The sequence below is a fragment of the Paralichthys olivaceus genome, chromosome 13 (assembly GCF_024713975.1).
Source record: "Paralichthys olivaceus isolate ysfri-2021 chromosome 13, ASM2471397v2, whole genome shotgun sequence".
Lineage (NCBI taxonomy): Eukaryota > Metazoa > Chordata > Actinopteri > Pleuronectiformes > Paralichthyidae > Paralichthys > Paralichthys olivaceus.
In genome coordinates, this window is record NC_091105.1 from 14,581,776 (window position 1) to 14,605,876 (window position 24,101).

The 24,101-nt window shown below is 40.3% G+C and overlaps 1 protein-coding gene across 1 annotated transcript in view; it reads left to right on the forward strand.

Annotated features, from left to right (window-relative positions):
• The window catches only part of LOC109632161 (transmembrane protein 65-like), a 37,057-nt gene that overhangs the window by 2,660 nt on the left and 10,296 nt on the right, over window positions 1-24,101 (forward strand). Inside the window, exons 3-5 of the mRNA XM_020091302.2 lie at window positions 13,443-13,487; window positions 17,411-17,478; window positions 18,427-18,481. Of these exons, the coding sequence (XP_019946861.2) occupies window positions 13,443-13,487; window positions 17,411-17,478; window positions 18,427-18,481 (168 nt within the window). The remainder of the gene's footprint in view (window positions 1-13,442; window positions 13,488-17,410; window positions 17,479-18,426; window positions 18,482-24,101) is intronic.

Genomic DNA, 24,101 nt, shown 5'->3' on the forward strand with positions numbered 1-24,101 from the left:
CCAATAATAAGTCGCTTTGTATAAAAGCGTCAGCTAAATATAATGTAATATAAATGTCAAAGAGTTTTTATATTTTCACCTGAAACTTTGTTTATCAATATCTATATCTTATCTTATATATCACATAAAAACACACAAATACAACTAAATATATATAAAACATGAATCAATAAAATAAACAAGTAATTTACATAAAATATAAACAGAAATGCTCATCTTTTCTACATTGCTCATACTGTAAAATAAACATTATATGTGTTTTGGACATAAATGTTGATGCTAATGTCTGTGAAAGGCTCATTCTGGCATGTAATTATCAACCAGCCGATAAATCAGTCGGGCTCCGAATGTAGATGGATGTTTCAGGAGATTCAGCCTCATCTCGTGTCAGAGCAATAAATATAAGTGAAGAACGGGAGCATGCTGCTGTCAGCTGTGATGGACCCATACATTATTGATCAGGCCATAGAGGTCACAGCTCTCTCCATGTAAACAAAAATACCCCAGTTATATTAACCGTCACCGTGGCAGTGAACTGCTGAACGCCATCTTCACCAACTTCAGGTTGATCTTGGGGCTTGAAGAAGAGTTGGGCAGGTTCTTGATCAGTCTGTTGGTGAGGGCATTTTGTCCTCCAGTGGTTTATCCCTAGATGATGATGGTGTACTTCATGATTTCAGATGTGGGTGCTCAAAGTTCGGAGACATAAAAAAAATAAAGAGTCTGCGAGAGTCTGAGAGAGACGCTGTGATTAAATGGGAAGAAAGTTTGAAAAAGAGAAGGCTGCAGCAGCGAACATCAACTACTTTATTCCTCAAAAAAAATTCTCTCACTCATATTTGACAAATTCACCAGTGAACTCTCAAAGGAGACATATAATGCTCATATTCTGGTTCCTAAATATAATTTGCGTTATCGCTTGAAAAGGTTTTCATGCTCTAATGTTCAGAAAACACATCCCTTTCCTCATAGTGACTATTGCTGCAGCTCCTCTTTTCAACCTCTGTCTGAAACACTTGGTTTTCGCTCCTGTCTCCAGATTGGCCAGCGGGCTCCCTCTGTTGTGATTGGTCAACTGCTTCTCTCATGTGTAGAGGGCGTGAGAGAAAAGCTGCAAGACATGCATAATGCAAATATGATAGGGAGGTCTTGTCTGGACTACCGGTTAGAGGAGAGAGGAGCTGCCTTTTAACTTTGCAGATCTTTTACTGACACAAAAAACCTAGACAACACGCTGCTTGCAGAATTGTTGTTATTGTTATCGAATGTCAGCCACCACTGAAGCTCCATACTTCTTTAAATTCAGAATTACAGCGAATTAGAATAATGTGAGGGGGTGCACTGAAGTGACTGTATGCGGAGGACGTATACTATCCTCTGCTCTCACCTATGGGGCCTGCCTGGCTGCAGCTTGCGGACATCCTCACCTTCATGCTATAAAAACCCTCAGGGATTCTCTTACCTCCTGTGTATGTGCTGCGGTCGAGCTGAGTCAGTCACTGCTGACCTGGTTCACACACTCGCTGACTGAGAGGTAGATTTTTTTTTTGACAGGCTCACTAGCGTCCATCATCTTTCCACAGTCTGCCGGACACCTGAAGCCAAATCCGTACTTTCTTGACGGTCGTATGCAGGTTGGCTGAGTGGTAAAGAAGCATCCAGTATATCAGCCCTGGACACTTCTCTGAGGTTAATGGTGTGTGCTGCAGTGCTGTCTGTGAGGGATGGTTGGGGCCATTTCTACTGAACACATTCAGCCTCCTTGCCGTGCTCCATTGTGCTGTTAAATGAAAATCACGTTTTATATTACGAAGAGAAATTAAGAGATTTAAAGCCTGAAACTTTATTCTCCTTTAAGAAACCCAAAGGCAGTAATATTCTCACTTTTAAACCTGAATTATTCAACTATTTGTTAGTTTATAGTCCGCTCAACAAGCCGTAAACTCAACACTGACATATCATTTCTCTATAAAATGTATATAATGCATGGTTTAGTGAATAGTTGTCTATTGTGGCCCGCACGGGTTGACTGTATATAAAGATGGACGACATGACAGCTCCCCAAAAATAAAGCCAAATCATCTTGATCGCCTCCTGGTGGCTGGCCGCACCTCCTTTAGTGGACGGCTGGCTCAAACTAAAAATGCTAATACATTTGTCTAGTAGATGGTTTCTGTCATTTTGTGTAGTTCTTATCATGCTCATATATGTTCCAGTGTTTAAAGTTCAATATTTGACACTATAAAAACAAATTGACGGATGTGATTGGTCAAGACAGGATCTTTTAGCTTAGTTTTAGAAGTGGAGAGATGTGTCATCCATCTTTATATACAGCTCATGATGCACACGGAACAGCGCCAGCATTCATTTTGAGGTTGTGTCTCGGGTGACATCACACAAAATCTCCTTTGAGCTCTGTTTTTGTTCTCCTCCACCTCCTGAGTGAATTACCTGACTGCCTGATGTTCCTCGTTGTTCACCAGTTAGTCTCTGAGATTGTCTGTGTGCCATTTGGTGCCCCTGGTAGTGCACACAATGGATTTATCAGAACTTATTCTCCTGAAAATAGCTGCCTGCTGTGGCAAAAAAAAAAAAAATCAATCCCGATGATGAGAGCAGTCAGAGTGAACCAGAAGATTAAAGATGAAGCTGTGGGCAGAAAAACTCCAACAATGAGCTGATGCCGATCGCTGCACAGAGCTAGAGAAAACAGCAGAGTTGGAGGATTTTCAAAAATAATTATCATCACAAGGGATCTTTTCATACATCCCATAGTTCTCTGACTCATATGGGCAGAGTTGGATAATTGATGCATTTTTATGCAAACCAAAGGTGCCAAATGTGGCCCCAATTAGTTTTTTGCTATTCAGGCCGTATTCACCATTCACCACAATCAACTTTAGGGTCGCATCCATTTTGTTCGAGCCACAGGACAGAAGTGCTGCATCACTGCCTGAGGTGGCCCACATCTGGGCTGCTGTTCTTTGGAAGCGTCTGAGGTTAACTTGACTTCAGGTCCTGCATCCAGCCAGGATGTAATTAACTGTATTAACTATTCTTGTCTTAATGATTTGGTCAAACAGTACAATATTTGATCAATGGTAAATCAGTGCAATGGTGAGCTGTTGCCTGTTTGTCTTTATCCAGTTCCTGTGTCTGAACTTCCATTTCTTCAGCTTTTTAGTGGTCGAGGGGGGGAAGCAATTTCTAACGAAGGTCCTGCACAAGAACACCCTCGTTTCTGAGGCTTGTGCAAATGCAGCCTTGACCCATTTCAGAGATTTAAGGACTGGGTAGAAACGACAAGACATGAGAGGCGATGTCGTAAATTTTTAAGGAAACAAGGTTAAAGGCTGAAGATACAGTATATTTAAGAGAGTAAACAGGAGGGAAAGAAAGGATGGAGAGGGGAGAAGTTAAAACACAGGGAGCTGCTCTTTAATGAGACTGGTGCAGAATGACTCAGGCATTGTAATATGTATATCAATACCTGTTTTACCACTCTGGGACAATTGGGTCAGTAATTTTAGTTCAAGGCAGAAAAGGAAAGAAATATGTCATTATATCAACAAAAGTAGGAAGATATAGACAAATAAAAAAAATAAAGTGCAAATAGAGCAGCATTAAAACTCTATTACATCTCTGACTGAGAGCAAAGTTAAAATGTGGAGCTTGAGAAGTTTTCTTTGTTGTTTCATGGTAAAGCAAAGAAATTAAACATCCTATCACTCAGGCTGGTGCATTCATTAAATAAATATAGTTATTAAAAAATGAGAGACGGCTCTGGTGGCTGTTTGAATCTCATTATGATAATAATAATTCTGATAATAATTACAGAGAAACCAGACGTGTGGCTCCACTGTAATATCTCCAGATTCATTCAGTACATTACATTTCCACTGAATCACATTTAGTTGAAACATTGTAAAACTCAATGAAGCACGATAAGTCTTTGTTGTTGTATATGTTGTCGTTTAAATATTAGTAATATTAATATTGAATATGAGCACTAACGCCTGCAGCACACTGGAGGATTCTCAAAATGTAAACTGAGACCACAGATGTAAGAGCAGATGTGAGCTATTTTTAATATTGTTATTGTGAGAACGCACACGATGATCCAGTCGCAGGAACACACACCAGGCGTTTAAACAAATGGTGACTGGGTGGTGATTCCAAAGAAACTCAAAGAAACTTGCATGATCAGATGTGACTTGAGAATAACATGGAAGCAGACTGGTAAAAATAAATGAGCACTAATACTCCTGTCACAATTCCTCGTCCTTTTCTAATGTCCACCTGGCACTGGAGACAAAAGCCTCATGTAAACTGTAGGCAGCCATGTTACTGTTTGAGAACACAGGTAAGGAACATCTGGTTGGTTTCCAGTGCCAAATCTTTTCTGCTCAAACACAAAACTCTTTCATGTCACACAAGTCTCCCCTATTTCGAATAAAACATGCTTGATGCTTGATGCTCCCTTATTCGAGATCGCAGAGGCTCCGATCCAGTTGGTGACACGGAGATTGTGTCGGTGAACCCTTCACACAATGGGAGGATTTGGCCAGATGATGAGATCAGCCTCGAAGCGGCCACAGTTGTCAGGAGGGCTGAATCAAACCTGAAATGTGATCGATTATCCTCTAATGTGCCGAATAGCATAAGCTGCAAAATGGCTGGAAAACGTCTTTGCATTCGTTATCATTTGAATCTGTGTCACTGGGGGGGGGGGGGGGGGGATTTCCCACAAGGCTGCCGGTGGAAAGCTAAACACAAGATGAGGCCACTTGGAGGCAATTTCTCTTAAAGCACTGCAGAGCGAGAGTTCATGCTGGGAAGGCAGTTAATTTCTTTTTCGTCCAACAACCATTTGTTTAAAAGTGTTAAAAAATTCTTCTTCATCTCAGTGTAATGAATCCACCATTAAAGCTTCCATGTCTGTTATCCTCGGGTTTGTGCATTTCAAAGAGACGCCTAATATATTCAGTGCACATTCAATTGCTTTCTTGGTGATGTTATATTCCATCTTTTATGTTGTGTCCCGTTACCACCAGGCATCTTCCTTGATCTATTGATGAAGAAGAGCAGCTTTTCTTTTCTTCATTCTGCCTTTAGCTCATGCAGTGCAGTTATTATGTGAGTCAGACTCACTGGATAGAGACACAAGGTTTAAGCCTGACATCAGCCGCATGTCTCGTGCACTATTCACTATTCTCTAACAACAACCTCCAAACTTCAATTGACCTTTTTAAAAAACATTGTTGTGTTGTAGGTCAAATCTGAATCCATGAATTTTCTAGTGTTGCTCAGCTATCTCCCCAATTACCCATAATAATGTGATCGAAATGTTTCCAAATGTATTTAAAATGAAAAACTGCAATCTCATGCTAAAATATTCAGACATTCAAGGTGTCACGTCAAACTGGTGCATCCTGTTTGCTTTCATTGTCCTGGAGATAAGTCATAAATCGAAGTGACAGGACTGATTTTAGAAAGGCACGGCCTGGTTTTATTCGTCCCACAATTCACAATGTGAAAAAACAAGTCAATCAGTGAAGTGGGAAATCATAAATCAGGGCAGGGGCATTTAACCATTTGTGACGCTCTGAGTTTTTCCACCGGCACAGTGGCCTCGATGATTGTGAAGAGAAGGAGTTTTGCAATCAAAACAGGACTGTCTGAATGAACTGGGTAACCGAGCAAGAAGGGCCTTGGTCAGCATAGTCACCAAAATCTCAGTCGTCACTAGCTCGACATCATCATCCATCAATCAGACTCGACAGAAGCCAGCATGGCAGCCAGCTTAGAGTTTGTCCAACAGCAGGAATTTTGAGAGCATGAGGAAAAAGAGAGGAAAAAAACGGAACCCTTTGGGCAAAGCTTCAAGTGATTTCTGTCTAACAGGCACTACTCATCACCAACATTATCCCTACAGTGAAGCAGTGTGGTGGGGGGCTTCTCAGCAGCAAGGACAGGGAGACCAGGCAGAGTTGAGGGATGAAGGATGAATGCAGCCAAATACAGATTGGTCCTTGAAGACGACTTGAGACAGTCCACCTCTCTGCCCTGAAAGTATAAAACCGAAAGAACAATGGAGCAGTTGCTGGACAAGTCTCTGACTGTCCTTTAATGTCCCAGACAAAGCCCGTAGAGCATCTCTAGAGAAACCTGAAGATGACACTTTCCATTTAATCTGTGTGAGTGAGAGAATCTGTCACTGAACGAGTCTTTGTGTTCAGAGCCTGTAAAGATTCCACCAAGAAGACTGAAGCTGGAGCTGCTGCCAAAGAGGCTTTTACAACGAACTGGACACTTTTATAAATGAAGGATTCAGTTTTACAATTTAAAATGAATTTGCATACATTTCTAAAATTGTTTCCATTTTACTTATTGAGTGTAGACAACTTCCTGTTATTATTGAATTTACAACACAATTAATTCTGCAAAGCCTGCAGGAGCCTGAATACTTTCTGGAGAGACTGTGTAATAATGAATAGAAGAAACCTATTTCCTCACATGTCTACTTCTGTACCTGATAGACAACGATAGTTACTTTCCTTGTTAGGAGTCTAGTACTAAGAGAACACATCAAGGCCACGTTTTAATGGAAAGGAGTCCCAATATAAACAGAGCCCTATATGTGAGATTGTCCTCCTGTTGACAGTCTGGCACCAATTAAAGTCTAATTCAAAATATTCGAGGTGAGGAGGAAAATATCTGCATATGGTTCGTCTTCCTCATGAAACCTAAACAGATGGGATGAATTCAATTACACAGGCACCACGGAAGCCAGAGTAATATTATTATGCGCTGCGGGATGCGTTTAATATTCAAGGTTGCGTTTGGTGAGCCCGTCCGTTCGATCATGAGGTCGTGAGCTTCAGTGTGTATTAGACAGGGATGGACAACACGACCTTTAAAGACAACACATAAGCACTTTGTGTCACCTCTTTCGTTTCCTGTCCATTTCTTTTCTGTCTTGTCCCTCTAATTTTTCTTTCTCTCATTCTGTGGCTACTAAATCTTCCACTGCACACTACTCATCAAACCTGCCCGCTCCCGTCCTTGGTCTGTACCTGAGCTGTTCAGAGGATTTTAAGCGGCCTTGCTGCACAGTTACCGTGGCTGCTGATATCACCACAGCTCTACAAGGCCGAAGTCAGAGACTGAAGAGAAAACTGCAAATTAATGGAACCAAAACCAAAACAATGCGCTGGAAGATGAGAAAGGGCTCCAAAGAGCTGAAGCGAACAGCAGAGTCAAGAGATAGTGACGTTGGTTTGTTGGTTTTTCGTCTTGTATTGGCTGTAGCAGTTTTGGGTGTTTATTCTTAGTAAAAAGTTTTGTGTAGCATTAAAACATTAAGTGTGCAGGCTCTTCTTTGTTTTTGTTGAATCGCTCCGGGCCTTGCACTTTGTGATGTGTGTTTTCCCTCGTGTAACATTAAAAATCAGAACACTCGTTCTCAGATTAAAGCCTCTTACCCTGTTTTTAACATGGTCACACTCAGAGTTTGCTTCTTCCATTCTCTGCACACACAAAAAAATGCTGTTGTGCAGAAGCAGTTTTTCAAGACAAAGCTTGTTTCTTTACTTCTCCTCCTGCTTTATCTGCTGATGTTATTCAGCCGGGAATGCCGCAGTCACACTGAATGCTATCGTCCCTCTTTTTGCTGCTGTGTGCAGTAACATTTCAACTAAACAGAGCAAAGCCATTCATAAAGATGCATAATAATCTCACACTTGGATCAACAGACCTTTTTTCACAGCAGACATTTTGACACTTGTGCCTCTCCTGTGATGTGATGATCTGTAAGAGAGAGTCAGGACGATGGTCAGCACTTATCTGTCTCTGTGTCATGTGATCATCAACTACCTGACACTTATGAGGCCACGTGCAATCAACTGCAGTTAACTTGAGATAGAAAACATGCCACACTTATATTCCTCACCTGGACTGAGTAGCGTTAGTGTGAAGCAGAGGACCGCTGCAGCATTTTAATCGTAGCTGTGTATCACCATGTGAAGAGGGACTTCACCATTCATGTTAAATATGTGGTCTCACAGGACCTCCATCCCTGTGTGATGCTGGGGGAGTGATTGGAAAGTTATTTCAGTCAGCTTCTGCACACTTACAATCATTTCCCTGTTTTCTCCTTGATCCTTTGGCTGAGTTCCAGCTATAAGACAAATATAGTAACACTATTCCCCCTTTTTCTTTCCTCTCTCTTGTGATTTCATCAGGGGAATATTTGTACTTGTTCTTTCTGTGTATTGTTCAGGTCCTCTGCAGCTGCCTTTAGATTTAGATTTCCTTTATTGTCCCTCAGTGGGGAAATTCACATGTTACAGCAGTAGCACAAGATTTAACTCCAAAGAGAGGACAAACAAACAAACAAACAAACAAACAAACAAACAAGCAAACAGAAACACACAATATCAGGTAGTATATATAGCAGCAGTTGTACATGGACAAATAGCAAAATTTTTAAATTGTACTGTGGTTATTGCAGTGGTTAATTGCACATTGCGTGTGTGGTCTACTGGGGGGGGTCAGACCTGGTTGTTAAATAGTCTGACAGCAGCAGGAAGGAAGGACCTACGATATCTCTCCTTCACACACCTGGGGTGAAGGAGTCGGTCACTGAAGGAGCTGCTCAGTGCAATGATGGTGTCCTGCATGGGGTGGGAGACATTACTTAATCACCAGTGTTGGAATGGACCGGTTTCTACCTGTCAAATACAGTGCACTGAGCTCACAGGAAAAAGACGTACCTCACTGAAAGGTCACGACTGCGTTTACTTTGAGTTATACTCACTATTTTCTCTCAGCCAACAAAGAGTATTTGAAGCTGTGATATTTAAACTTCCTCCATCATACTCGTGAGAGGCTCGTAAAAAAGAACTGTCTAAAACAGATACATAGAAAGCTTTCAACCAAATAAGCTTTTATATTTAAATCATGAGATGAAGATCCACTCAAATATTTCTACACTACTTTATACTATAGCTTAGTCCTTTCAGTGTGGACTGATTCATACACATTGTGTTGTGTTCTCTTAGATATTAGTTATGTTATGTAGTTATGTTCTCAGTTTGTGGGTTGTTTTATATGTTTATCAGTTTGATTACACAAACAGAACTTGATGGATTTGCCGTCGGGGGCAGGGAAGAACTCATTGAATGTGGTGCAGATCTGAATCAGGGGACAGATCCAATCATTTTTTTATCCCTCTCATTTTTTGGCATCTTCAACAATTTCCCAGGAAAGATTTGATTGATTTTTCTTGATATTTGGAAAGTGATTAGTTCAGCTTAATTGTATTTATGGGGACTATTTGACCTTGGTGGATTAATTATGTTTTTTTTGTGTAAACTCACAAGTTTAAGGACAGCTAAGAACTTGTTGTGAAAAAAGCAGTTTTGATCCACAGACCTGTCCCTATTCATCTTTTTTGACTTATGACTGTCCCAGCCTCGGCCCACATTGTGTGTGCTGTGTAATTTCCTCTTTTCCGTCTCATATATCATAGGAGAATAGCGACGCGCTGCACTGTTGATGAATGGCTGCAGTTGTTCTCATTCTACTGCATGAACTCAATGGATCTTGTGCACATTCATGCTCAGTCTCACACACACACACACACACACACACACACACACACACACACACACACATAGCGGTGTCCCTAAAATGCAAATAAGATGACACTGATTTAAACAGACAAACACATGCCTATACACTCACACTGAAGCCACACAACCGTCTGTGGTGTTTAAGGTGTTCTCAGATGATGAGAAGTCTCTCTGAAGAGGTGTGCAGTATGAAAATCAATAAAATCCTGAGGGAAAACACTGATGTTTCTTAGTGTTCCTTAGTCCACAATTGTTAGATAAAGCCAGAAGCACTCACACTAACAGAGGCATGCCCACAAACCATACTGCACTGCTATACACAGTCCTACGATGATACATTTCCCTGGAACACTAAGGTCTGCATTTGCAGAAAATCTTATTAACCCCATTTGTCATTTTTACTTGGGCGGAGGAAGCTCAGGATGGACCGATGGACCGATGGACATGTTATTCTTCATGGGTTTTGTGGAGAGAAAACTTGGCTCTTTGGTTCCCTTACAATTTATCACCAATTTCCAAAACTAGTCATTCCTGAGTTTTCATGCTATACCACTCATTTCTGTCATTTGTTTAAGGCAAAAAAGGTGAATTTTATCTAGAATTTAAGCAATCAAAGAAAAAGACAGCTTGTTAATGGTTTAACTTTACAAACAGATATGAGCGATATATTTATATAGTTTGTCTTTCCCATATGAAGAATGTGAAAGCAAAAGTTGTGGGACATTCAAGCAGTCCAACAAGATTAAAAATAGGGATAAAAACAAATCAACATGCAAATAAACCTGAAAATGTTTGTATTAGGAAGTATCCTAAACATGTTTATCTCATTGAGCCTTTTACAGTAAATTCTCAGTTCACAGTTATTTGCTGACCAGTTCGGTTTTTTATAGAAAAGGCTTCAGAGAGCTGTTGTAGCTGACATGGTGACATATCTTGTTCTCTGTTTACCTTTAAACAGCTTTTATCAGATGCCAATGCCAGTTTTTCACCATGTGGCTGACTCTGCAGTAGGAGGACACAAGATAAGAGAAGAATGAAACTTGGCTGCTTTGGTATTTAATCATGCTGCTGGTTAGCTACTTATCACAGCCCATTCAATGTTTTCACCACTCCTGTCTTTTGGAATTGGATTTTCTGGAGACAGCAGGTCTGAAATCCTCCATGCAATCAATACTTCATACCAGCAGTTCTGGGGCCAAAAGATATTCATGTCAATTGTCACAGTGCTAATGAATGGCTCCACGAAGCCCAATGGATTGGGAGAGAAATTCTGTTTCTCGTTAAAAGGTTTTTTTTTCATGGTGTGACGTGATTTAGCTTTTGTCATTTAGTCTCGTTCTTTTTTAAATGACGGTACAATGTGGCAGGAACTGGCCTCTGTGTTGGGCCACAGGTGATATATTGGATTTCTTTTCAGATGGAAGTGGAGTAGATTAGAGGGATTTATTCTAATCATAACAGGGGTATGTGATTCTGTAAATTATGGCAAACATAAAAATAAAAGGAAACTGTTTATTAACTGGGATTGACTTGTCTGATATTGATTCATATTTTCCTCACTTCTGCTAAAATGCAGTTTTTTTTCTTAAGAACCTCTTTCTCTATTTACTAATGAGGTGTCTAATAATGTCTCTTTGGTTGTACACATAGGAGACTCAATAATATACTGTGTTTATTATCTTCTATCAATTCAAAATGATAAGAAAACATACGCTGGTTTTTTTTTATAGGCAGACATCACCGCTTCAAGACGTACATTTTGTTAATTAAGTTCTGTTTGTGAAACCACCATGGCAATAAATGCTTGTATCTAAAACAAGATGGGAAAAAACAGATCCCTCTTTATTGTATCAATTATAAATGACATCCACAGCGAGTTATTTCATTTCTGGAGGCTTACAGATATTAATGTGACATGTGACTTCTGAGAATAATCCAGCAGCGGTGGTTCAGGAGGCTTCAGACATAAGTTGTGAAGTTGAGGCAGCAGTTGCTCTGACAGCGTTTGCTCACTGATGAGCACAGGAGGATCACTGAAAGCTTTTGGATTAAATCCCCAAACAACCCCTGGAGTGATTAATGGACACAAACACGTTCTGCTGCCTAAACGCTGAAGCCATTCGTCTTCTGCGAACGTGACGCTCACCTCCTGCCAGTTACTTTCTGTCTGATCATGGGAGAATTCATGCTTTTTCAAAAACCTGTGAAATGAGATAGTAGCTAGGACAGTGTTCATTAGGAAATTAGAAAAAAAAAGAATTTAGGTGAAGGCAATGACTTTGTGTGAGCATGAGCTCTGACGGTGAACGTGCTGAATGTGTCAGCAGTTTACTGAGGTGGACAATTGTGTGTTGTTGTGTCAGCAACATGAGATGAGGGCTGGAGTAGGAGGTGTGTAATGTGACACTGACTCCTGAAAGGAAATGAGAGGGAAGGGGAGCAGATGGGTGGGGAGAGCAGACGGGATGGAGGAAAGAAGGCAGATGGTTCTTCTCTTCCATTTGATTTTATTGCATATTATTATATTTATTTTGATGTAATCATGTGGTTCATTTTGACAGTTTTCTGTATTAAATCAATTATTTGAATCATTTTTGTAAATCAGATTTATCTCCAATTTTCAAAACTGTTCACAATTTTCATTCTGTACCAGGATCAAGAGACTGAATCTGGAGTTTTCTACATGTATGGCTCCTCTTTATATATTTGTAACTGTTTTTTCAGGCTGTCACGTGAGTCACGTGGGTGTGTTATCCACACACCCACATGCTTGCTATGAGTTCTCGGTATATTCTCCTGCTGTATTCTCCCATGGCTCACTCAGACGTTATCCAGAGTTTTTCCTTGAAGCCTGGCAGGAGAATATCTGAAGCAGTTGTGTTTCAGGAGAATATCCGGAGTTCAGTGCACGTCTGAAAGCAGCTGCAGTGAAAGCAAAGTCAAAGTGTGTTCGAGATAAAAAGAAACATGTCAGATGCCAAAGAAATCTTTTCCTCAGATTTGTATATGTTCTCTCATTATACAAAGCTTGGAGGTGATTAGCATGTATATGTGCGTGATTATACAACAGAGTGGAAGATGAAACCGAATTCAGCATGTGGACTCATCATTTTCCACTTTTACCTCACAGCAATTATTAGTTTTCACGCAGCCTGCAGAGGAAATAATCATCTCTTGTGCTTTCAGTCCTAAAACCAGTTGAATTACCTCTTGTTCATGTACAAGTTCACAGTAAAGCGAGTGTTGCGTTGAATGTGTCAGATCCAGTCTGACACTTGGTTCATTCTGCCCCTCTCTTCGCAGATAGACGTCACAACTCGTTAACTTGTGTCACACTGTCAAAGACCTGTGACGAGGTCTCAGCAAAGTCGTTTTTTTTGTCAAACCTGTTATGTTAGATGCTGTTATCTCTTGAAAACATGATAATATGATAGAAGAAAACTCAAATCTTTTCCTCCATCACACACTAACACACACTTTGTAACAATGTGCTGGCAGGTCTCCTCTGAGGCCTGATTGTTGCAGAATTATCAGTTTCTGATGTCGCCCTCAAAGAAATGGCAGCGAGGGAGCTGCTCCTTTCTCCTCTTTTTCTCTGACTCTCATACATCCCCTCTGACACGCTGCTTTCCTCCCTCTCTCCCTCTCTCCCTCTCTTTTTAACTGCTGTCGCTCACTCAGTCCTAAAGGTCCCGGCTGATAAGCTTTGCCATTTAAAAACTCGGTGACATTTATGCTGACTTTAAAAACCTGGTGAAAGGACATGTACCTTCTTTATAATTCATTTTCTCCTTCTTTTCTTTTCAGGGCGGCTGGAAATCGCGCCACCTACTTCAGCACAGTTAAGATATGGTAAGAAATCGAATTTATTTATGAATCTTGGTGCGTTTGTATTTCATTGTTGATAAAGTGATGGTTGAGGTAAGTATATTATTAATCTTGTAATACAGCCACCTATTGATTTATCCTTTATTCAACCAAGAAGATCACTGAAGGATTTATCTGGATTAGAAATTACTGATCAGGTTACTGTGGTTCACACACACTACTTTGTTTCCATGGTGACCCCCAAATGAAAGGGGAAAACGTGCTGTGCATGAACCTGGCATTAAGTAGTTATTGCACCCGTGACCCGACATAAATTTTTATTCCAAGTGTGTGAGAAGTTTTGAAATTTAGTATGAATAAAACTGATCAGCAGTTTATTGACTTGTTTCACAGGGCTCACATTCGTTTCCACTGATATGTGCAGTTGTCTTCCTTGAATCTGTGAAGATTCTCAGTCATCCAGGTCATGGTATATCCAAGTGCTAAAACAGGTCAACTGGACTATGTTGAGTTTCTTGTCAACGTTTCTCTTCTCATCCAAGAGGCTTCTTCAGTTCTAACTGACTGGAGTCCAGGTATTTAACTTGGAGACTCCCTGGACCTGTACATTGGGGAAACTAAACCACCCCTTTCATAAACGCAGGGCACAACACAGGAGAGCCAGCACCTCAGGTCAGGACTCAGGTCAGTCCACCTACATCTAAAGGACAAAGGACATTCATTTGAAGACAACTTTGTCCAAATTTTGGCCAGGGAAGACAGATGGTTTGAAAGGGGAGTGAAGGAAGCCATCTACGTCAAACTAGAATAACCATCTCTGAACAGAGGAGGAGGTTTTACGACACCACCTATCTGCCACATACAACACAGTCCTGACTTCCATCCCCAGGAAGCTTCACTGCAGTTCACACCTTCACTCCTTCACTCCTTCACTCCTTCACTCCTTCACTCCGCACCTCAGCGACTCCTAACAACCCCACAAGTTAAATACCTGGACTCCCAGCAGTTAAAGCTGAAGAAGCCTCTTGGATGAGAGGTGAAACGTCTTCAAGAAACTCAACCAAGTCCAGTTGACCTGTTTTTTTTAGCACTTGAAAATGACAAATAAAGTTGTTGTCACTCAGGTGAGCCTGTATGCTTTTAAGAAATTAGATTTTTTTTTTTTTTAATTTTACAACTTGCATACAAATTTCTCGTCGAGTGTTTAAACTTCTCATCTTCCTGCCTGGTGCAATCACTTAAGCTGCAGAACCAAGAACAGTCTCTCTTGGGTTGTGTCAATGACAAGCAAAATAGTCAGCAAACCCCCAAAAGCCTTTGATCAACTCTTCACTGAGCGGACAAGGAAGTTAGAGAACAGAATCCTGACAGAAAGCCTTCATCCTCTCTTTAGCCAGTTTGTGCCTTTTAGCTCCGGGATGCGCTGTATTGTCCTTCTGGGAACTAAAAATGTCCTCACAAAGTCCTTTCATCCAGGTGCACATCCATCTCTCCATCCATTCATCCCATCTGTTCATTCCATTCATTCATTCCTCATTCTTCTATACCACTTCAGTAAAAATAGACTGGATTTGTAGATAATGGCCTAAAAATGTTTGGATAAAGTTATTTACATGAGATGTGCAATTCAAAGCTCTTGGTATCATGAAATGTTTTTGATGTGAGAAGCTCAGTTTAGAAAAATCTCTTCAGAGCATGTGCTACTAAGAATAGAAGGTCGAACACTCACATTCAAACACAAAAGAATATTTGTGCAGGCATCCTTCACTCTACGCTGCTCAGTTACTGACATGACCTCAAACCTCTGAGACTTTCCAACCACCTCCCCCTCCTCCTCCTCCTCCTCCTCCTCCTCCTCCTCCTGCTTCTGCTGCTGAGAGGTTGGAAACACAGCATCATTCATACTATCACAGCTTTCATTTAATAGTGAGATCTTTGTGTGTCTGTGGCAGAGACACAAACACAGTATCTCCTCTGGTCTTCCACTTGCTGCACTGCAATGCAGTTTTTCCTGCTTTGGCTCCTCAGTAAAGAAAACACAACTTCAAGCAGCCGTCACTACAGCAACGATTTGTTGAACACAGCACTCGTGAATTTTCTCAACTCAGCAGAGTGTTTGTGTTGTTGTGTGTATTGTTGCCTGGTTTTATCTTTCTGGAAGTTAAGCATGTTGAGGAGAACTGATTGTGTGTGTTGGAACACATTTAATGAAGTGTACATGCAACCTTGTTGTTTCAACCTCAGTCTCATATCCCCTTTATATATGCTGTATTTGTCAAAATATTGAATTATACCAATTCAAGTTTCAAACTTCCAAGTATGAGCATTAACAGACCTTAAGAGTTGGCTCCATCCTCTAGAAACAGAATCAAAAATCCCCAAACAGCTTTACAATAAGTCATTTCATTAGAACTAACATAGCCAGAGGAGTCCATTTTTAATTTTCTAAAAGAAGTTTTTTCCTTAAGGCTTTAATATGTAAAACAGTTTAACAAAGCCTGGAGCAACTGGGTGATAAGGGAAGTGGTGGGGATCCCTTGTCATAAAACCTGTACATGGACACTTTCTCTTTAGAATGAAGCTTTGAGTTGATGGTTAATTGAAAGAAGAAAGACACCAGAGGAGTGCGAGGCAAAACCCTCCCTCAGCTGAGACTTGTTGAGTTTATTTTTTCTGCAGAAGCAACCAAACTAAACACCAGGATTGAATTCAGACGAGCTGCAGTGCTCTTCAGAATTCAGGCAGAGTTGCCTCTGGTGTGGCGTTAAAAGCAGCCTGTGTTCAAGATACGAGTGAGAAGGTGTTTTGTGCAGCGGGGCTCAAACAGTGAAAGTAGAAAATCTCAGTGTGTAGGATTCTGAAGGAGAGCTGCTGCAGGACAACCACCTTAAAAACAGAAATTATTCAGCAGTTATTTTTTAAGCACTTTAAGCAAACAATTAAAAACAGTTACCAGTGTGAACTTCACTTGAACTAGAATACACTGAACCTTCCTCAGGCTGACATTTAGAATTCACTTTCACGGCTCCAATAGTATATTACAATATATATCTTATATGCACACACACAGAGCCTGAATTATTCATGTATAGGGATGTATGCATTGTCGACATATTTCCATTTTTGTAGCCTCCTTTGGTCTGAAAAATAAGATGCTTAATATCTAGGACATCGTTCACACTAAAGATCTTTGTTGGACATCAGTGTCCATGTTCTCTCTCTGTCTGTGTGGGTTTTCTCAGGCTTCCCGCTACAGTGCAATGCCATGCAGATTGCTGTTAGGTTAATTGGAGTCCATGGGGTGAATGTTTGCTTGCCTCTGTATGTTGGCCCAGTGATCAATTGTGACCTCTCCATGGTGTAGTCAGCTTCTCACTCAGTGTCAGCTGGGATTGGCTCCATCAAATATCTGCATTAAATATCTGCCAATAGATTCCTTTCACCTAAATCTTACACACTGGACCTTTGACTGTTTTCTATGTCTGACACTGAGAATTCAAGGTTGAGAAACTTTTAAACATGTTCTTCACCCTGTGGCCTTGTACCAAAGTCTTTTACAAAGAGAATATGGACTTGGAGCTAAACATGGGCCTTGCATACTGATGGAAGAGACTGACTCTGCATGACTCCAATCACTTCAACGTCACCTTTACCTCTGATATGAGACTTATCATCTACCAGGGTTGGTAACAGCTTTTTTTAAGCTGTGTCTATATTTTGTTTTGGACCCACACTAAATTATACACACTCATAAGCACAGCTGCAGTGTTTATTTCTAGTGATTTAATTCTCTGGTATCTTCTGTGTTCATTATGTCACGTATCTGCTCTGGGAGGCTTAATTGTGTCTAAAAGGTTGTTATTAATGAATGCAGACTTAAACACAATCTGCATGCATTGTGTTTGTTTTGTCTGTTGGTGATTTATCCTTTGTTTTTGTTCTTACAGTTCTGCTGCACAACGCAATCCCTTTTGTTGGATTTGGATTCCTGGACAACTGCATCATGATCGTTGCTGTAAGTGTTGAATGCTGCGGTCCCCCGCAGCTCAGTGGGTAAAGACATTTACTCAGTGCTACCCGGGGAAGTGGTGCATTGAGAGAATATGTTGTGTGGGCTTGTGGTGCTGAAGGGAACCTTGCACAGTAGAGTCGAGGGAGAATGAGAAAAATAAATCACGGTTGTTTGATCTAGAACTGTAGATTTCCATTTTCATGCAAACTGCAGCTCATCTCTGCAAAGTTGTTCAAATAATGAAATCTCATTGGAACTGAATTAGGACGGCTCAGAGAACAGAAGCGGAATATATTTTTCTGACGTCACTTTAAGTGTTCTTGTACAGCGCGGTTATTTTTGTAAGTCAGCATTGAATTCTTATCCATCCTCTGCAGGGATTTAGGAAGACAAATGCAGAGAGAGAAAAATATACACAAGAGAAGCAAACTAAAGAGAATAAATCTACAGTAAATAAAACATTATGTCATCACTTTGCTCGAAAACCAATATACTGCTACAAAAACTAGAATATTTAAACCACACAAGTTTAACGTGGGCTCAGCAAGCATATAATGTAATTTTTAAACTTCAAGTTTCTGTCTTCAATCTGAAAAAACAGCTTTTTTACTATATATTTGTATATGTATATTAATGAATAGAACAACGTTTTGGGCCAGTGGTGACCCTTGTTACTTGTTGAAACCTTGATACTGGTTTAAACTATGACATTTTGGATGAGATCATTTCATTTAGAAAATAAAGCAGAAACAGACTTTGTTGAGATTGAAAATATCTCATTAGAGGAAGTTGTCACTAATAGGAATTAGAAACACAATGAGCACATTTACAGTCTGACTATGAGACATAAATGTGGCAGTTATCCTCAGCATTGTGTTTCCCTCTCTTATAAACAAACTTCTGTAATCTGTGTGTTGATTAATGTGTTTGTGTGTATGTGTTGTTTCTCAGGGCACTCATATTGAGTTATCCATCGGCGTTGTCCTCGGCATCTCAACTATGGCAGGTGAGAGAATCCCATTCGATCCTAATGTGACTTATAATCTGCTTAGAAATGTGTTTTTTCAAAAGCATGTTTTTGTATTTATGGACTTTGTTCATGTTATTTTGTGATATTGGAATTTATATCGCAGTTCTTTTTTTTTTCTTCCTTTTTTCCTTTGAAGCCTCTTTCTTTGTGTCTCTCTTACTTGACTTCCTGTCTTTGTCTGGTCTTCCCACTCCTGTAACTGTCCACACCTGCAGTACTGTGTCTCACCTGAGTTCAGTCCTCCCCGGCCTCTTTTATGTCTATATATTCTCTCTGCTCCTCACTCTTCTCTGTCAGTTCATTCGTTCACATCTCTGGATTTTCCTCAAGCGTCTGTTTTACTGGTTTGTGCCTATTTACACTCTGCGTGCTTTGAGTTTGAACTCCTAGTTTGCTTGTTTATCTGTTAACTGTTTTATTAGATTCCACACACTGTACCTGCCTTGCTTTTCGGGCTGCTCCACAGTCTTTCAGAAACTCAAAAATGGGACAAATATCTGCACTGGCGACTCATCAAAAACTGTAAAAGTCTGTAAATACACTTATTATTCAGTCAGTTACATGTCTGTTGTGACCACCATGTAAATAGGTGTCTCCACTTCCGCTGTGTCTATCCAGAAATGAAACTAAAATATTCTGTACACAAAGGCTGCCAATCGTCGGAGCCAGAGTCTGTTCAGTAGCGATCGTGAGGCGGAGGCGCGGTAGCGAGTCAATCAGCTATCAATCTGGACATCTCACCCCGTTTTCATAGCATCAAATAACTAATTAAAACCAAAATCACTGGGAAAAAAGTCTGAATTTATACATCAGTGTGATAGGAACTACCTGATTATCTTTGGAAGAAATTTATTCAAGTGTTGCTTTGATTTTGTAGTTTGGTCCATGTCCCATCAATTAACATGGAGGAGCATTTTAGACGCTTTGGGGGAGCAATCACACTGTGTCTTTATATACATCACACAGAAACATGTTTTTTTTTGTGTGGTCCACTGTTTTCATCCTAATATTAGTATTGTCTGTCGAATCATAATGGACAAAACAACAGTAGAACGAGACATTTCAGATTTCAGCGAGGACAGAAGACTCACTGAGAAGCTGTGATGATACACTAACAATCTGACCACTGCCCTGACACTAATCCAAAAAGAAGTGAGAGGATAATGAAACACAGAGTGATCATGATCATTTCAAAAATATGATAATGGTGTTCAGCAGCAGTTTGAGTGGGTGGCGTCATATCCACTTAGTTTAAAGAGGCACATTTGCATTTTAATATTCTCACCTGTTCCTACTCTACATCTGCTGGTAGAGACCCTGAGGTTTTTATATTACACCACAGTGAATATGAACTGCACTGATGAAGCATGAAGATTGTTGCTATTTACATATTCAATAACATTTTAGCAGCAGCCAACACTTCCACCTCTACCCTGCCCAGCTCTGCAGGTGTTAGCCTGTGTTATTCCTGTTGTTGCTGATGAGAGTCAGTAAACTGATCTGTCTTCAAGACTTAGATGAGTCATTGCTGAGGCAGTAAAGGAGGAGAGGATGTAGAGGGCTGGCGTTTTTTACCTCCATTAAAGAGGTTATGTAGATGTCTGCATTTTTTGTTATCTACAGGATAGATTATCACAACTTGTTTGAAGAATGCTGTACTGGTCAGGAAAGAACCAATTAACTTTGGTGCAGATTCAGGGACAGATCCAGGTTTTTTTTTTCCTGGAGGATAATTGATATTTTGATAAAAGTTAGGGATTTTTAGGGGACTTATATTTATGAGTGTGTGAAATTTGTTACAGATGTAAATGAAAAGGTCTAGTGACATAAACGTGGTTTCATAAGGGGACTGTTGGGCCTTGGCAGAGGTACAGTGTGTGCTTCTGGTTTTATATTGTGTTTGACTGAGAACTTGCAGGATTCAAATAACCTGATCAGTGCAGATTACAGAGCAAAGACAAACTGAGGTGTAAAATGTAGAGAGGAGTGAGTTGATTCTTCACTTTGGTTCTTAATGTGTGTCAAAGCAAGTAAGACTTGATCCTGCTGCAGATTTCTCATTTAAACCTTTAATTTTGGGAGAGATTGTGATTTTGATGAAGCCAAAGATGCAATTTCAAGCCTGGTGGGATCTATAGAGCAGAGAGTTATCAGGTTCCAAGTCTGCAGGCAGAAAATATCAAATTAAATTTTCTGTCATCTTTACTTCGCAATATTTTTAAATCTAGATTTGACAGTGAGCTCTTGCTACAAATATCAGTTACTTGTAACTGACTTCCCAAGAGCCTGGACAAACGCTGATGTATTCATTAAAAACAGACGGAGCTTCTGTTCTTTCCTCCAGCACATAGCCTCAGCCCCATTTCTCACTCAGACTCCATTTTCACAGCAGTTGTTACTGTTACTCATTCCCGCGACATCGGGCACATTCTGGGGTCTTTGCGACTCTAGAGGCTGCTGTTATCTCACCCGGTCCACAGTGATTTAACACTAGTGTCAAGTCTGGAGTCAAGTCCACCAGTCACACGGTCTCCAGGAGGCAAATGTGTCTCAGCTGATTCGAGTGAAGCTAGAGGCTGCTCTGAGTCGAGCTAATTACATAATTTGAACAGAGGTAATGATGTGGAAAACCTCCAAAAAAGGATTCAATCTCTCAAAAAATACTCAAGTTATTAACAAAACATCTGCCTGCAAGGACCCATGCCCGTTCAATCTTCACAAGATGGTACATTTCAAATTGATTCACATGAATATATTAATATTTACATATTAGTTATATATGTTATTTGTGTGTACAGGGTGTAGGCACATCGTGTATCATGGTGTCAACTGATCAGGATTAGGATTACAATGAGATTGCTAAAATATACAATATTTCTACGTACATTAAATCATTACAATTGTCATTGGTGCTCTGCCTTTCATGCTTTTAAAAACAATGTCTGCAATGGGCAAGGTTACACAAACACACATGAGAGCTCACGTACAGTAAATACACAGACAACTTTAAGTGCTAACCCCCCCGTGTGTGTGTGCGTGCCTGTGTAGGTTATTATTGCTATAATAATTGAAGGCTACAGACATCAATGGGTGTTGCTGAGCCTTTTGTTTCTCAGTATGTGAACATCACAGCAGGTCATTGAGCCTTGCAGACAAAAGCAAGAAACCCCAATAAAAAGTTCCCACTTTCTCACATTTGTCATTTGACATTATTTCACGGCTCATTTCTCATTATTGGTGGAAAATAGAATTGGTCTAGTTTAGCTTCAGGACCAGAAAGTTTTTGGAAAGTTCCTGAGAAAGATCTGTCATAAAGTTAGTTCTTCAATTAAAGGTTCAGTGTGTAGAGTTTAGTGACATCTAGTGGTGAAGTTGCCTGTTGTAGCTGAATAACCCTCAGCTCAAAGTATTTTATAGTTAGTTATTTAAAGGGCCTATTCTAGAGTAAAGAAAACAATAATCTGTACAATTTAGATGAAATGAACCAGTGAAAACATCATGAGGATTATTCTATATATTTTCATACTAGTGAAAATATAACTAGGATTATTTTATATTAAATTTCTGCCAGTAGATCCATTTCATCTAAATCGTGTTCACTGGACCTTTAAAGGAGCGAGGGAACAGTGATGCAAGTCTTTCCTATTAGCTAAATCTCCTCAAATCAAAATATGTCTCTCCATTTTATCTGAGAGATTATGAGGAATGTAATGACTCAGCCCAGACAAACTCTGCTCCCTCACTCTCTGCCTTTCTCTGAGCTTTACTCCGTCTCCCTTTGATTTACTCCATCTCCCTTTAATTTAATTAGTGAGAGCGATGGATGGAGCTTGTAAAACAATGTAAGCGTGTCTGCGATGTGTTAATCTACATGTTTTGGAACTGCTCCACTTGTGCATGTGATTCCACTTCTCATCAACCTTTAGATGTGGGCAGAATCTGAGAGTCAGAATCAGAGAGAGCAGCGAGTTTAAGACCAACATCCGACTGTGGCTTGTCATAACGTCTGAGCTGCTTGAGCACATAATCAAACCTGATTGGATCTCCATAAAATATGCCTCCTCTGGGGCTTGTGATGTGTAACAGTGGGATATATTGTTATGATTATTACAGCATTACCTCTGTTTTAAAAACCGTAAGGCTCTCATTTAACTAATCTAACCTAATAATCAGTTCTTTGATTCACTTCAAACGAACTGTCTCGTTTTCCAGTGACAAATGAAACAGCAAAGAGAAAGAATTCAAATGTTTTCATAAAAACACATATATTGATGTTATGTATAATTGATAAACTGAAGTCTAAATGAAAATGTCCTGCCCACATGGACTACAATCTTCCCAAAGAGTATAGCTGCTGCAGTGAACATAAAAACACCATCTGCCACAAAAACTCCCAATCTATTTCGTTTTTATTATCCATCCTGGAAAAAACAAAAGATGCTGCATGCCAATGTGTTACCCCTAAGTTCATATAATGAACATTAAATTCATCTGTAATGTCACTTAAATTACATAACAATCAATTCTTTTCTCCTCAATGACCTTATTCAATGATTTCGGTTACTTTCAGACATGCAGGTAAGTCCAGACATATTTCTTGTTGGCGTGAACGTGTTTGACTTGGACTCTCATGCTTCATTCGTCCGGCAAACTCAGAACATTTTCTGGGGCTCAAGACTGAAAACAGCTTCACAGTCAGACAGGGACCCTGCCCTCGTCAATCTTCTTACTTTGCACAGATCCATTGTGTGTTTTGGCTCCAACTGACTGACCAACTATAAGAAACTTTGGAAAGAGTGCAACAAGCTAACATCTTGTATTGGAGCCAAGTAGAACTGACCTACAACTTATTAACGTTGATGCTTTGTAGCAGCTGGCAGGCGAGTCTCTGTTTGACAAGGTCATGGTTGCAGGTCTGGTGGGACACAGTAAACAACACTCAGACATCGCGGCAGCACACATTGATTCCCTTCATCAGACTGGAACTCTGCAGAGTCTTATCTGACTTCCTCTGTGCCCATGAATGTGGCTGAAGCTCCTGTGGATGCTTCGCTCAGACGTGCAGAAGGTAGCTGCAGCCGCTGGATGCTTGTTTGGACTCATTATTTACTGTTTCCAGTGGAGCTCAAAGATTTGTTTGAAGCGATATATACTCTCGTCCAGAGTTGGCTGAAAATTGTGTCTTGTAGCACTCGCAGCACTGCTGCTTTATTTCTGTTCCTCTGAGGGTTTCTGTGCCGCTGCAGCAACACTCTGATGTCAGGGTCATCGACAACAGAGGGGACACAAACAAATCACTTCTTTCTCTCTTGTAGGAGCAGCTGTTACTTGACATACAAAACAACAGAACAAGCAGATTCCTTTTCCTGGTCTTCCACCCTCATTTACTCCTTGGTCATGTTTCATTTGTCATTTCAACATGTCCTTATCCTATTCTCCTCGGGCGTCATATTTACTTATTCAGCAGGGAGCAGGTCAATATGGGCTTCATCAGTGCATCTAAAACACTGTGGTCATCCATTATATCCTGTGTTAAAAAACAATTTCCCAGGGAATATTTCATGGGATTGATTAAAAAACTCGGAGACCTGTGTAA